At 44.9% G+C, this 13,548-nt stretch overlaps 1 protein-coding gene across 1 annotated transcript; it reads right to left on the reverse strand.

Annotated features, from left to right (window-relative positions):
* Positions 1–4,893: 4,893 nt before the first annotated feature.
* On the reverse strand, positions 4,894–13,279 carry bmp4 (bone morphogenetic protein 4). The gene is made up of 4 exons (XM_040200317.2): positions 12,904–13,279; positions 9,135–9,257; positions 8,233–8,597; positions 4,894–6,164 (listed from the first exon to the last, which is right to left on the reverse strand). The coding sequence occupies exons 3-4, from the start codon at positions 8,588–8,590 to the stop codon at positions 5,311–5,313; spliced, it is 1,212 nt and encodes a 403-aa protein (XP_040056251.2). The 5' UTR covers positions 8,591–8,597; positions 9,135–9,257; positions 12,904–13,279; the 3' UTR covers positions 4,894–5,310.
* Positions 13,280–13,548: the final 269 nt, after the last annotated feature.

Raw genomic sequence — 13,548 nt, forward strand, 5'->3', positions numbered from 1 at the left:
GTTCGGTCTTAATCAAGTCAAAATATTTAAAAATACTCTTTTAAGCTACAATATATTCCTGACCATCAGTATTGACTTCAACTGGTGACAGAAGGAGGCACCTGCTCTTGTGTTTAGATGATGAAAACCAAGATTGTGAAACAAGAAACAACACGTTGCTTTGAATGAAAATAAGATGTACAATGAAGACGTACTCTGCGGAGTTGAGCTGCCGTAGTGCTGAAGGGCAAGCCGGCACACCTGTTCAGTGGGAGGCGAGAGCTCTAAATACAGGCCAGAGGAGCGTCGAGGGGGGGTGGGGGGGGTTCGCGCTGTCCAGCAGCCATCTTTTCATTAGCCGTGTCTAATGAAACTGCACAGGGCCCGAGGAAGAAAGGCCTACCGCTGGGACACCCTGCCCTGCCCGAAATTACACCAGAGACTCGCCCACAAAAGAAGCATTCCGTCCACACAGGGACACTGGCACTTGACACCAAATTTTAAACCCGCAGGTTGTTTCTTTGACAAGTGGAAATTTCCATTGCGTCCCTCACCCAGTCGGGGAGGCTTGGAGAGAGAAACAAGTGTCGAGGGGGTTTAATCACACAGTCAGTTTGCAATCCCCATTTCAGACACACACACACACACACACACACACACACACACACACACACACACACACACACACACACACACACACACACACACACACACAGTCCCCAGACCCCTCGGTTACTGTACGCTTTGTTTGGAAACAGTTGTCAAGATGGAAATATCTGATTCTCTTTCTAATCACTCAGGCAGAAATGACTGTTATTAAGCTTTCTTTGAGAGGTTTTTCTTCTAACGCCACCGACAGACACCGGGGAGCTGACAGCCTGAGCGGCTCGCGCAACTGCAGATTGTGTCTGCATACTTATGTGTGCATGTGGGGGCAAGCAGATACACACATGCAGACAAACACACGTGAACACAAGCACAGAAAATGTAAGCTCAAAGAGGGTGAGAGTGACCCGAACACAATCAATATCGTCATGTTGTCAGTTCATAGTTTTGGACTAGTTTTCACCATATTGTAACCAAAGACTCAATATTATTGAATTTGTTGATTATATTTGCATTGAATCAACTAATCAGTGAAGCAATACAATGGCAGAAAATAATGTTATTAAAATGTCTTCATAATCCATTTTGATAACAGTCATTCTTCTGGTTGCTTTGGATATTTTCACTATTTGACGCTGAACCAAATTCAAACAGGAAAATATGATGGGTTGTTTTTAACATAAGAGTTCTGTTTTGTTATAATCAGATGCTGCATTGATACAGGGGTGTTAAAATGGTTTTGGCATGTAATATCTTGTCTTTAAAGTGATAGAGTCTGTCATCCCAAATGAGGCAACATACCTCTAAATCCATCATCTCATTCCGGGTTTTCACCTCTTATTAAAAGGATAGTTAATGTGTTTTCTGTCAACTAAAGCGATGGCCCATTCTTTATGATGAACTAACCCGTGTCTGAACCCTGAGGAGTAACATTCTAGGAAGTCTACTATTACAAATCCCTACCTGCACTGTACGCACTCGGTGTGTGTGTGTGTGTGTGTGTGTGTGTGTGTGTGCGTTTTGTGCCCGTGACCCAGAGGTCAAAGCATTCCATCGATGACAGCCGTATCCCCTCAAATGCACCGAGGAGCCATGTGCTGGCTTGGAGGTGAGCTTGATGAGTGGAGATGAGCCACAGACAGGGGTGAGAGGAGGTGTCACGCAGATAACCCCTTACAGACAGACAGCGGCGAGGGTCTAAGGTTTCAGACCTGCGTGCGGACGTGCCCGCGTGTCTTTGTGTAAATATACCCTGAAAAAAAACGGGCTATAGGAAAAAGCGTTTGTGTGTAGATGCATGAGGGGGAGAGTGACACGAGAGGCTGTGACCTCCAGCAGCACTGACATGAGCTATCATCCCGATGGCCCCTCCTGACCGGCTACCAAACAGAGAGGGCACAACGCAGTTGCGTCAACTAACTCTTTCCACTTTGGGACCAGAGCGCAGCGGGACGCATCCCGTCCTCAATGCACACGGCCCATAGACACTTCGTACACACTACAGTTTCCCTGTCTTTTGTTTTAAGGTCAGTTCAGTCAAACCACATTGTTTTTTATTAAATTGCTATCCTCAATGGTCCTGCCAATAGTTTTGGTTTAATTCTATAATGGAGATGAGCAGCATGTGGCGTGCAACGCATTCAATTATGACATTTGAAAACATCAAGAGCAGCATGTCCCAATTAATCATGATTATCTGAGACTTCACTCTTCTTTAGAGTTTCTAAAAAAAACTAAGCCAACCAACACATTGTTCACTACAACCATGATCTTTTAAGGATTTGATAATATACTTGTTTTGTCTGATCACTAATTTTTTCATTTGAAAGAACAATTTTAAAGGCAACACAAGTTTCAGTAGACATCACTTTGCCAAACATTTGCTCTTTCCAGGCTTTACATTTTAATCATGACATTGAATAACTGAGTGTTAGACCGTTGGTTACTGACCACTCACCATTTTATAACATTTAAGTGTCCTAAAGATAGAGGTACTCAAATGGATGTAGCAATAGTTTAAATAAAATAAATAACCAAAGTTCAAAATGAAACTAATAGGATTTTCTTTCCATTAGGGTTACACAACTTAAAAAAGATCTGCAAATAGGCAAGAAATCGTCCACAAATGAAGCACACAAAATCCCAAAGATCGTTGTCGGTTGACAGACTTTAAGCTATAACATTTTTATTACAATGTATGTATTATTATATCTGTCGTTAACATGTGAGGTCTCTCAGAAAGTTGGAACTAGATATATTTTTTCTTGTTCACATAGATTTAGTTTGTTACGTGTTTTTGTGTCACATGACCTTTATAAAGGCCTGATTCACACACACTAACACTATATTCAGATCTCTAATACGAGTGAACTGAGGAATATTTAGTATGTGTACCCACTAAAACAAGGCAACGCAAGTGAGGATCAACTTCCTTTGTTCCTGCGGGGAGGTTTGCTGTCTATAAACAATCGGCTTTTACGGGGGAATGTCCAAATAAAAAGCTTTTTGAAGACTTCAACCAGTCAATTAGTTGAGTAGTGTCAATAGACCTTCTGCATAATGACTCACCTGTAATTGCGTGAGAACGAGCACTTTGCAGGAGACTGAATGGCACGTCACATGAGTATGACAAAAGCCCTCGATCTGTTTTCGAAGACTCCTTCTGTAATTGACCCCAAGCCCCCCCCCACCGTCCTGCATCCTCAACACTCCCGCAGAACACATTTATCTCTCTTATTTCCTGCGGCTCCGATAATCACATGGCCGATGACACTCACTGAGGCATTCGGTACTCAGGGCACGATTCTGCCAAACACCAACCTTGGGGGCTGGTGGACCAAACGGGAGTCGTGCTGGGTGTGCGCAGCGCAGGTGAGCGTCCCTCTTACTGAACACGCTGTGTGTGGGGGGTGAGGGGGGGGGGCGGGATCATGGACAGGCCAGACATACGACAACTGGCTGATGTTATCTCAACTTCAGGCGGAGATTCAGTTGAAATGTTGTAATTGCACCGTCAAGCTGCTGAAAAGACCCCCCCCCACTCCCACTCCCTCCTCCCACCCCCACCCCTTTTTCTTCTTTCTGAACACACACATACATACATCCAACCCCCCCCCCCCCCCCCCCCCAGGTCGCCCCCGCCTCTTCTCCTCTGCCTTCAGCCACTTCAAAATGAAATTCTTTTAGCGGTCGCCCTCGTTTTTGACGCTGATAGGCAGGCATCAAAGGGAAGCCGGGCGGCCGTTTGAGGGCCCGAGGGCCCGAGGGCCGCGCTGGCTCCAGTAGCAAAAAACACGCCTGACTTGCGAGTAAAATAAATCACCTACCGTTTTGAGTATTTATTTTTACCACTTTCTTCAATTTACCACTGAAGAATTTAAACGCCTCCTTTTTTTTAAATATAAAAATGATGACGCTTTGTAATCATTTAGATCGGGGCCCTGTACAGACATGACGATGTACAGGGCCCTCTGCAAAACAATACACAGGAAACGTCTCCCAGCAGTTCAAAGGAGTCCCTCTCCCTAAACATTATCATATAATTTGGGCCAGCCGTCAGCTTGTAAATAAGTGATGTAGAAGCCTATTGTGTGATGGGGCACAGGTTGGAGACAGGCGTCTTTGCTCTGTCGGCATGAGCCGCTGGAGACAAAGGCAGGAGACAGAGCGTCTAACCTTTGATTCTTCTGAGGACTCAGCCGCCTTGTATCAGGGCAGGACGCATCGGCCACAATCATGCCCCCAATGTGGGACGTCAAGAACAATAGAATCACTCTCTCACAGTCGGGCTCAACAACCCACCCCGACTGCAATTGGATTAGCGAGTGTCCAACCACCACATGTTGGCCTAATTGACATAAAAGTGAAATTTGAGAACAATAAGGCCTTAACCCATGAGTGCCTGCCGGCTTTGAAATGGCATTTTTATAACAGCTTCTGTTGAAAAAAGCTTGAAAAAAGCTGGCGAGATGTCATACAAGCAATTTTTATACTGGACAGACAGAGCACCAGAAAGAGTTCCCTGCTTTTATATTTCTTTTAGCTAAAAATCAATTTCAAGGACATCTGGCAAATATTAGGCTTACTATTTAAATCAAAATTCATATTTACACAGTAATTACTGTAATTTTTTATTTTTTACAACCGCATTGTGCTAGATAATTGATATAGTTATATATATATATATAGTTATATATATATATATTTTACACGGCCAAATTATTTAGTTTTAAGGGTCTTTGAAATGTGTTAACACAGTGCTCTATATTACGCAAATAGAAAATGGGTGCATCTTGTGATCTGCTGTACGGTGTAATTGTAGACAATTCAATTTTATTTTTTTCTTCAAAATGTATATCATATGAAAACAATAAATATTACCAGTAAATAAACTTTACTTTTTAGACTGTTTTTACTATTTTCTCAATAAAAAACGTATACAATCCAATGTACATTATGAAAAGTTCTACAGCTTTTTATGTTTAAAATAAGGACTCAATTTATTTTTAATATGTAGATATAAATATATATATTTTGTCAAAATATATGATCATATTGTCAAAGAAACAAGAAAAAGTGAGACAAACATACACCTCAACATAAATGTTATAAATAAGGGTCCAAGTGAACATTTTTGGGAGTAAAGACCTTCTGATTGTTTGTTTTTTTCCGTCCACGTTGCTTTTTTGTTCGTGGCACAGGACCAAGTCCTCGTTAGTCTGTTTGTCAGCGGCAGCCGCAGCCCTCCACTACCATTTCCTGGTAGTTTTTGAGGACCACCTTGTCGTGTTCGTCTAGGTAGAGCATGGAGATGGCGCTGAGCTCTGTGGGCACGCAGCAGGCCTTGGGAATGTTGTTGTTCACAGAGTTCACCAGCGTCTGAACAATGGCATGGTTGGTTGAGTTCAGATGATCCGCCAGAGGAAAGGGACATTCCCCGTGGCAGTAATAGGCCTGGTAACCAGGGGGCGCCACTATCCAGTCATTCCAGCCTACATCGCTGAAGTCCACATATAGCGCGTGGCGCCGGCAGTTGCGGTTGCGCTTGCGGCCCCGCTGCTTGGGGCTGCGCTTGGTCCGACGGGTCAGCGGGTGACCTTTCCCGTCGTGGCCAAAGGTAACCAGGAGGGGACGTAGCTGCTCCCAGTCCTCGCCGGGCTCCCGGTGCAGCGAGCGGCTGACGCGGACGTGCCGGCCCTGGTGGCGCGGCGTCTGGTTGAGGTGCAGGACCTCCACCACCAGCCCGTGGTTCGGGAGGCTCTCGCGAGTCCAGCGCAGCACCGCCGGGCTCACATCGAAGCTCTCCCAGCGCGACGCGTTGTGCCGCACGAGCCGCGTGTCCAAGAGCTGCGTGATGAGCTGGCCCGGCCGGGGGGGCTTCAGCACCTCGTACACATTTATCCGGTGAAGCCCCTGGTTGTCTGACGAGGCGCCGCCGATGGCCTCGTCGATCTGATGGCGGTAGAGCCTGAGCTCGGCTGAAGAGAGCAGCTCGTCCTCCGGGATGCTGCTGAGGTTGAACAGGAAGCGAAGGGGGGCGGTTTCTCCATCGTCCAGATCGTGCACCCGCTCCATGTGCTCTGAAAATGAGAAGCATGACTGATGAGCTTCATGATTAATCCATCTCGATCTATGCAATGTGTAGAAATAAAACTCACTCATGCAAAGATAAACATTTTCAAAGAACAGGATGTTGGTTGACTGTGATCGTTGTTGTCTCCAAACAGCACCAACAGATGAAACTAAACTCACCCCTCACTCTAGCCGGCTTAATTGACACAAAAGAATGTACATTTTTAAGGCCTCTGGGGTGTTCAGGAATATAAATACACAGCGTCCACGCTTCCTATCTATCTGTAAGGATTATCGTGCCCTTCTCTCAATGCCTTTCTCCGAGCACTTTGCTGAAACACGCATTACAAGGAGGGTGGTGATTAACGTACCACAGCTACAGTATAAACACAGTGGAGGTACCCTGTTCCACGCTCAGTCTGCAGATTTCTGGCAAGATCACCATTGTCGGAGAAAGGAATGTTGTGTCTACTATTTTCCTGCTCAATCCACCCCTGTTATTTCACACCCAGGCCCTAATCTCACCCAGGTGGTTCTCATTATTAAAACCTGCTGTGTTTTTGATTAGCTCTGCAGTTTGTTCACTTAAGACATTCATCATTTTCATCATGAATAATCGTTAAGGAGTCACACAATACAGCAGAATCTCATTTATCTGGAGCCCGTGGAAGACTTGCGGGGGAAAAGCAATGTATTCAAATCCTTGAGCGAGGCTTATTCAAAATGTGACACTCACCTGCCACACGCGGCCAATAAGAACATGTCTGTCTTGCTGCGGATACGCGGTTCGTCTATCCTGTAGATATGTCCCCTCACCTACCTGTCCATCTGCTGCAGATGATAATCGCTCACGGTGTTTTGGACAGAACAGTCAACTGAACCTCACCGTCGCACAGTGGTGCCTCCATTCGCTTGAAAGCGAGCACTCCCACTCAGAAGGCCTCAAAGTGTGTTATTAACATAGTTTCACGCAGGAGAAGGACGGTAAATGCCCGTAGAGAGAAGAAGACGCTAATACAGACACATCTGCAAAACAGACCGCAGTCCCTACTCCAGAGGCGGCGCTCTTTCTTCCTACGCACCGCTGCTACTACGAGCCGCGTGTTTGACAAGCCCCATTAAGGCTGACTCATCCCCCCTTACTCACCCCAACCCTCTGAAGCCGGACATGTTCTGTAGCCCTAAAGCCCCACAGTTTTCTCAACTCACTGGGCTCCAAGACCACTTCCTCGCTCGCTAAGACTCGCTAAGACTGGTCCGACCTCCCGCCCTCCCCCGTCTCTCTGCTAAATATTGCCTTCAAGTATTTATCCAACCGCTTCAGTTTTCAGCTTTCCAAAACTGGACTTACATTCAGCACATTGTACCCGGGATCGTCTCAGAGCATATTTGAAACATCTGCGTTTGTCTCTAAAGCTAAGCAGATCCAAGTCCCAATAAACAGAAACCCTTCTAACGTTCCACTCCTTCTATCATACCTGCTTCTCAGACTGAGTTTTTCCATCTCTACAGAAAGTGGCAGCATCTGCTCTCAGCACCCACATTGTTAGCAGCGGGGGCTTTATTTAGACGGCTACAGAGTAGCATTAAAGATAATTGCACGTTAAGGAAGGTCCTTCTAAAAGTGCCCTCCATATAAACTGAGACAAGCACATTTCAATTCCAGGCCAAGATCGGGCTTTTTTAAGCGACGTGCTGCTGGGTGGGGTGAGAAGCGTAAGTCAGTAATATGAAGGCATGCTTTTCCTACAGCTGCTGACCAAACATGTAGCGTTTTCTTCTCCAAATGAGGCTCTTGAGAGCTTGTCTAGCGGATTTCTTTTTGCCGCTCTGCAGACAGTGTTTGGTTACCACATCCTTAGATTCCATGGTTATGGTGGGATGGGTGGAGCTGCGTTATAATCATGTCTAATGTGATGTAGGACATGTTTTTCTTTACCCTGAGACCATTACTACCAAAATCATTGGAATGCCTGGCAGTAAAAACCTCTGGTGTAATGTTTCCGTGGTGACTAGAAGATATTTGTGCCTTTTAATCCCCCTTTACTATATACAGTACTAAATGTGTTCCCTTACCCTCGTGGTGGAAGCCCCTCACAGTGTTGGCCCGGCTGGCTGACCTCTCGGGGTACTCGAAAGCGATGTCGTGCACCCCGGCCTCCTCCGCCTCCCCTGACTGCAGCCGATAGAGGTCCAGCAGGTACCGAGGCACCGAGGCCGATCGGCTGGGCCGCGGCCGCTTCTTGAGGCCAAACATGTGCAGCAGCGTGGCCTCAAAGTCCCGCAGCAGTTCATGGCTCTGAGAGGCCGAACGACCCTGCAGGCCCGGTACTTTCTTTTTCCCTTCTTCAGGTATCAGACTGGCATGGTTGCTCTCTCCCAGCAGGACTTGGCATATTAAAATGACCATCAGCATTCGATTACCAGGAATCATGATGTCTCTGAGGGTAAAAGCAGCGATAGAAAAATAAGAACAGGGCAGAGGAGAAGTAAACACGTCAACGATGGCCTCCATTTTAAGACTTGTCTGTCCTTTTCCTATATTTCTTCACTAGCTGCAACACACTCAAACAGCTGTTCCCATTAAGGGCACACTAATTGGCTTTAATGGTGCAGTCTGCCTTGTTTACAGTCCCCGATCAGATAGACTACTTGGAGTTTATCTTCGGCGACATCCTCCAAAGGTAAACAGCTGGTTCAAGAACCCAATCCCCCGCTCCACTATGATTAGACAAATAAAAGAGGCAGCCCTGGGCTCAAAGCAAATTCTTAACTCAATAGTGGAGGCCCCTCACAGTCTTATTTAACATGCCGTGGGGTGGACTAAGGACTATGTCTAGAAGTCTCCCTCATACAAGTGTCTTACCTTCCATACAAGTCTGGATGAACACTACACTGACTCGGTGGACATAGGGGGGGAAAGGTGAGATGCAGCAATATGTGTCAATGTGTGCAAGTGGCATGGCCCTCTTACTTACCGACAGAAAATAAAGCATGGGAAAACAGTCCATGTTTGTTGGGAGCAGGCAATGGACACGTTCTTCCAGGAAATGTTAGGTGGTGTTGGAGGGCCGCAGGAGAACGTCGGAGTGACCCTGTTCCTAAAAGACATAGGTTAAAACACGTGAATGCAGTAACAGACACTTGTTAGGATATCTACTTAGAGTAGCAGCGGATGTATCTGTGTCGATGTGTATGTTGGTTAGGAGAGACCATTTCCTTTGAGGTGTATCATTTTGGCTCATGGGCAAAGCTAGCTATTTACTGAAACTGGAATGTGAGGAAGTATGTGCTACAAGGCAGACAGCAAATCACTAATGTCTTGCACTCACCTCGGAGAGAAAACGCACCTTTTTGCATCTATTCCCAAAAAATTGATAAGAAACCGGTTTCAAAAAGCAAAATCAAAGAGCAAAAAGAAGAAGAAGAAAAAAGATAAGTGCCGACTTCAACTAACCAAAGAGCTGATAACGCCACTTTGATCATGAATGGTTAAATCTATACTCAAGACAAGTGGGCTGTTTGCTTAGAGAAACCTTCTCCGAGTGAACTTTGTCAGCTTTTATTCATCCAAGCGGCTGCGACCACCTTTTTCAGAAAAGGAACTGAACGAAGCCATTACAAAAGTGCTTCATCTCTTACTAACGCTTCCTCACTTCAGGGATCACACAGGTCAAAGTGTTGCTGATGGCGAGCTTTCTGCTCTTTGACATTACTGTCATCAGTACATTCAGCGCTGGTGTGTGGTGATGCATTTTGAAACGTATATTTGGCTCCTAATCTCATTTATATGTATGTAAAAGTTTTTTTACAAATGATTGAACATAAATCTTGAAAACACCTCCTAAAACACATTAAAAAATCTGTATTTTTCCCCGGGAAGGTTTAACAAGCAGCAGCATGGTTCTAATGACTAATTCTTCAAATGCGTCATATAAATGTGCTAAATGCTGTTAAATCAGACTCGTAAAATTACTGGTGTTTTGGTTGACGCAGTGACCACAAAAACAGCACTACAGAGCAAACATTGCTACTTGGTTCTCTGAAGCAACATTGGTCTTTGGTCATCATTTGGAGCCCGTTCCACTGGAGAGCACCCAAGTGTTGCTGCACAGTGAGGATCCACATTAACAGGAACATTGTGTGCATGTCTGGGTGTGTATTTGTGCGATTATCTCGTCCTGTGCATGGATCACTGTACATGCAATCAAGGATTTTTTTTCTAACAGCATTAGACTTTGACCTCGGATTGACCCCTACCCCCCCACCCATCCCCTCTTTCTCGGTCATGACACTAGATCCAGTGTGAGTGGAGAAAGGGTGATGTGCGGTGCCTATGCGTGCATGAGCGAGGCTCCGTGCATGCCTATACGCGTGCACGAGTGTGCCACCGCTTGCATGTTCGTGAGAACCGAGGCCAGGAGAGAGGAGAGCTCAGAACATGATCAGCTCTATTACCCATGGGGTGGGGAATAACTTGTGTGTGTGCGCGCGTGTGTGTGTGCGCACATCTCTTACAACAAACGTTCATTGTACAGCGAGGGCCTCTCCCATGATTACAGGGATTCATAGCGCTCAAAAACACTGACCATACAGAATATCTTGTAACTGTAACCAGCCACTGACAAAGCTGCAGGCTAAAGCAGACAGATACTCAAAGTGGTGCGAAGATGATGAAAGAAGACATGAGGCGGACGGGGAGTAACTTTCAACTCTGGAAAAAGTCATTGCGATCATTTTTCTGATGTGTTTTCACCGGTGATGGTTTATAAATATATATATATATTTGGATCAGTATTGTGGACTCGTATTTGATCCCATTGATCAAACAGTGACCCAAGATTATAAGAATTTAAGAAGCTTGACAGGATATTTGAACCGACTGTCAGACACAGATGCGTTTCACAACAATAAATGCAGACTATAGTTGCGGTTAGGCCAAAGTCAACTGCCCTTGGCTTTGCTCGACCTCCCCTGGCCCCTCTCTCTCTTTCTGATCAGAGATAATGCGATCAGACTATCCACGTTGCTCTCCAAATGTGTTTTCCTGAGGAATTTGACAGTGATGATGAGAAGGAAGATGGGAGGGAGGGAGGAACGGAGGAGGGTGACAGGTGGGAACCGCCAAATATCTGAAATGATTTCATCAACTCATCTTGTGTTTTTGTACCTCCACATTCATGCTAAATGGCCTTGTTTGCTAAAGGTTATATAGAGTTCATTATGACACCATGTATTAATTCTCCTGATGGCTTCAGGTAATTGCCAATGGTTGCAAAGAAATAAAAAGCCAAAGACTATGGTTTAAAAAAAAGGACTTTTGAGTTTTTAGATAATAAGTAAATTGCAACTAAAGCTCAAATGATTTGAAATGACTACTTCTCAGAGAGACAGTGTACCCAACAAAATGCTAAATACTCATTTGTGTTGAAAGAAATAAAACCACAACCTGTAATTTGTCTGTTGTTTTGTAGCTTTGGGATTTGATTTTCTCAGTGAGCAGTTCAAGAGTAAGAACATTCATAGTCAGTGAGGTCACCGAAGCCAGGTTAATGGTTTATTTCTCTTTGTGCGTTCTGGGGGGAGAAACTGACAGAAACAATGAGTAGTAGGAGTAAACCTATAACCATAATTCTGATTTTTCTCTTCTTGAGAAGAAATACAAATGCTAGAAAAAAAAGCATAATTTTGTAATATCAAATGCGTTAAAAAAGTGTTAAATGATATAAATGTGAAACCCAAATGATCACCAACAAAATGTTCCCCTGAAATGATCCAAAGAAACAGAATATGAAAAAGCATTTTCCCAGATGCTTGTGATTTTTACACTACTTATGTGGTTATAAAATACTTTCGTTACCAAAGTTTGGCATGTCGGTTGCAGAGAAACTTCAGTTAAAAAGCAAGTGTGTGCCAGAAATGCCATGAGCCTGCAGGCCGCAATATATTTTCCGTTCTGCATTTAATGATGCAATTACACTTTGTAATAATTTCTTTCAAAACAGGTGAAAACATTTAGTCCTAATATTACAATGATGAACAATTACAAGCTGGAATCACCTCTGTTGTGGCACTGTAAATTGTTGGCAATGACGGCAGACTTTGTCACAATTTAACAAAAATGCACTGTCTCAATTGGCAATGAATCATTTTTGACAATAATATCTAAATATTGAATTAACTGGAATAGAAATAAATTAAAGAGAGCAACGTTTTTTTCCCCCCTCTTTATTAGTCTGGGTTAAATTCTGCGGCGCGTCATCTGCATCTTCCCCATTACGCGCTGGTATGACACGATGAGAAACAGACACAGGTGTTTAATCAGGAAGAATCGGTGCCGAACTTCAGTTTGAAAGGTTCATATCAAAACAATGTAAATATTTAAATGGTATAACGTAATTGAACGCTGTGTTTGGAAATGACCTCACTATTGTGGTTTGTCACCGCTCAACTCTCCGGCAGAGGCTTCAAATCAGCCCCGAGCTCCACGAGGATTATTGCCCTATTTCACATCTATTTCTATTTCAATCTATGCCCCCTTTTATGTGTAAATAGGACGCGCTATACGATGCATATTGACCTTTACGCTTCTACATTTCCACCTGGAATGCTGTCCAAGTCGGTTAAACGCGCGCAAACAACCAAAAATAAAAAGCCACACAATGTCAACTTCCTCCCGCACAACTAAAATACGTTTCGTTTCCAAAAGCTGAGTTACTGATCCTGTGCCGGTGGGTGTGCGCTTACCATCGGTAGAGGTACAGGTATCCTCGGATGAAGCGAATATGAAAGGGAAGGTGTGAGTCGGTCCAGGCGGAAAGCCGAAAAACGGTGAAACGAGTCTCAAAGGGGAGCCTGGGTGCCTTTTTGGCTCATTAATCCTTTGGCGACACCTGCAAACGGACAAGACGGGAACGGGGTCGTGGCGAAGGCCGGCGGTCGGGGTCTGCGGCGGGGTTTCCTATCCGTCTCCAAGTCAGCTTGTGACGGCGGGCGGTGCGCAGGACGGCCAGTCGTTACAAATGATCCAGCATCTATGGTCCCTTGCAGTTTTTATGTGTCCGCCCAATTTACGGTCCTTGCCTCCTCCTCCCTCCCTCCTTCTCTCCCTCCGTCCCCGACCCCCACCTCCCTCATCTGTCTCAAACACCTTAGATAACCCCCTTCTCCCCTCCTCCACTTTAAATAAGAGTTCGTTGCGCGAAGTTTTTTCTTGTCCTTACATGAAACTTTGTAATTTGACTGTGAATAACAGTGAATGGGTCGGATGCCCAATCTGCATTTAAATGCTAGGACTCGGACAGGTAACGTCGTGGTACATTTATTGCCACATCAAGATTTGGCATATAGCCTAACTTTAAACACAGCTGGTAAACGATTGAAAATCAATTT

Source organism: Gasterosteus aculeatus, chromosome 15 (genome assembly GCF_964276395.1).
Source record: "Gasterosteus aculeatus chromosome 15, fGasAcu3.hap1.1, whole genome shotgun sequence".
In the NCBI taxonomy this organism is placed as follows: Eukaryota; Metazoa; Chordata; class Actinopteri; order Perciformes; family Gasterosteidae; genus Gasterosteus; species Gasterosteus aculeatus.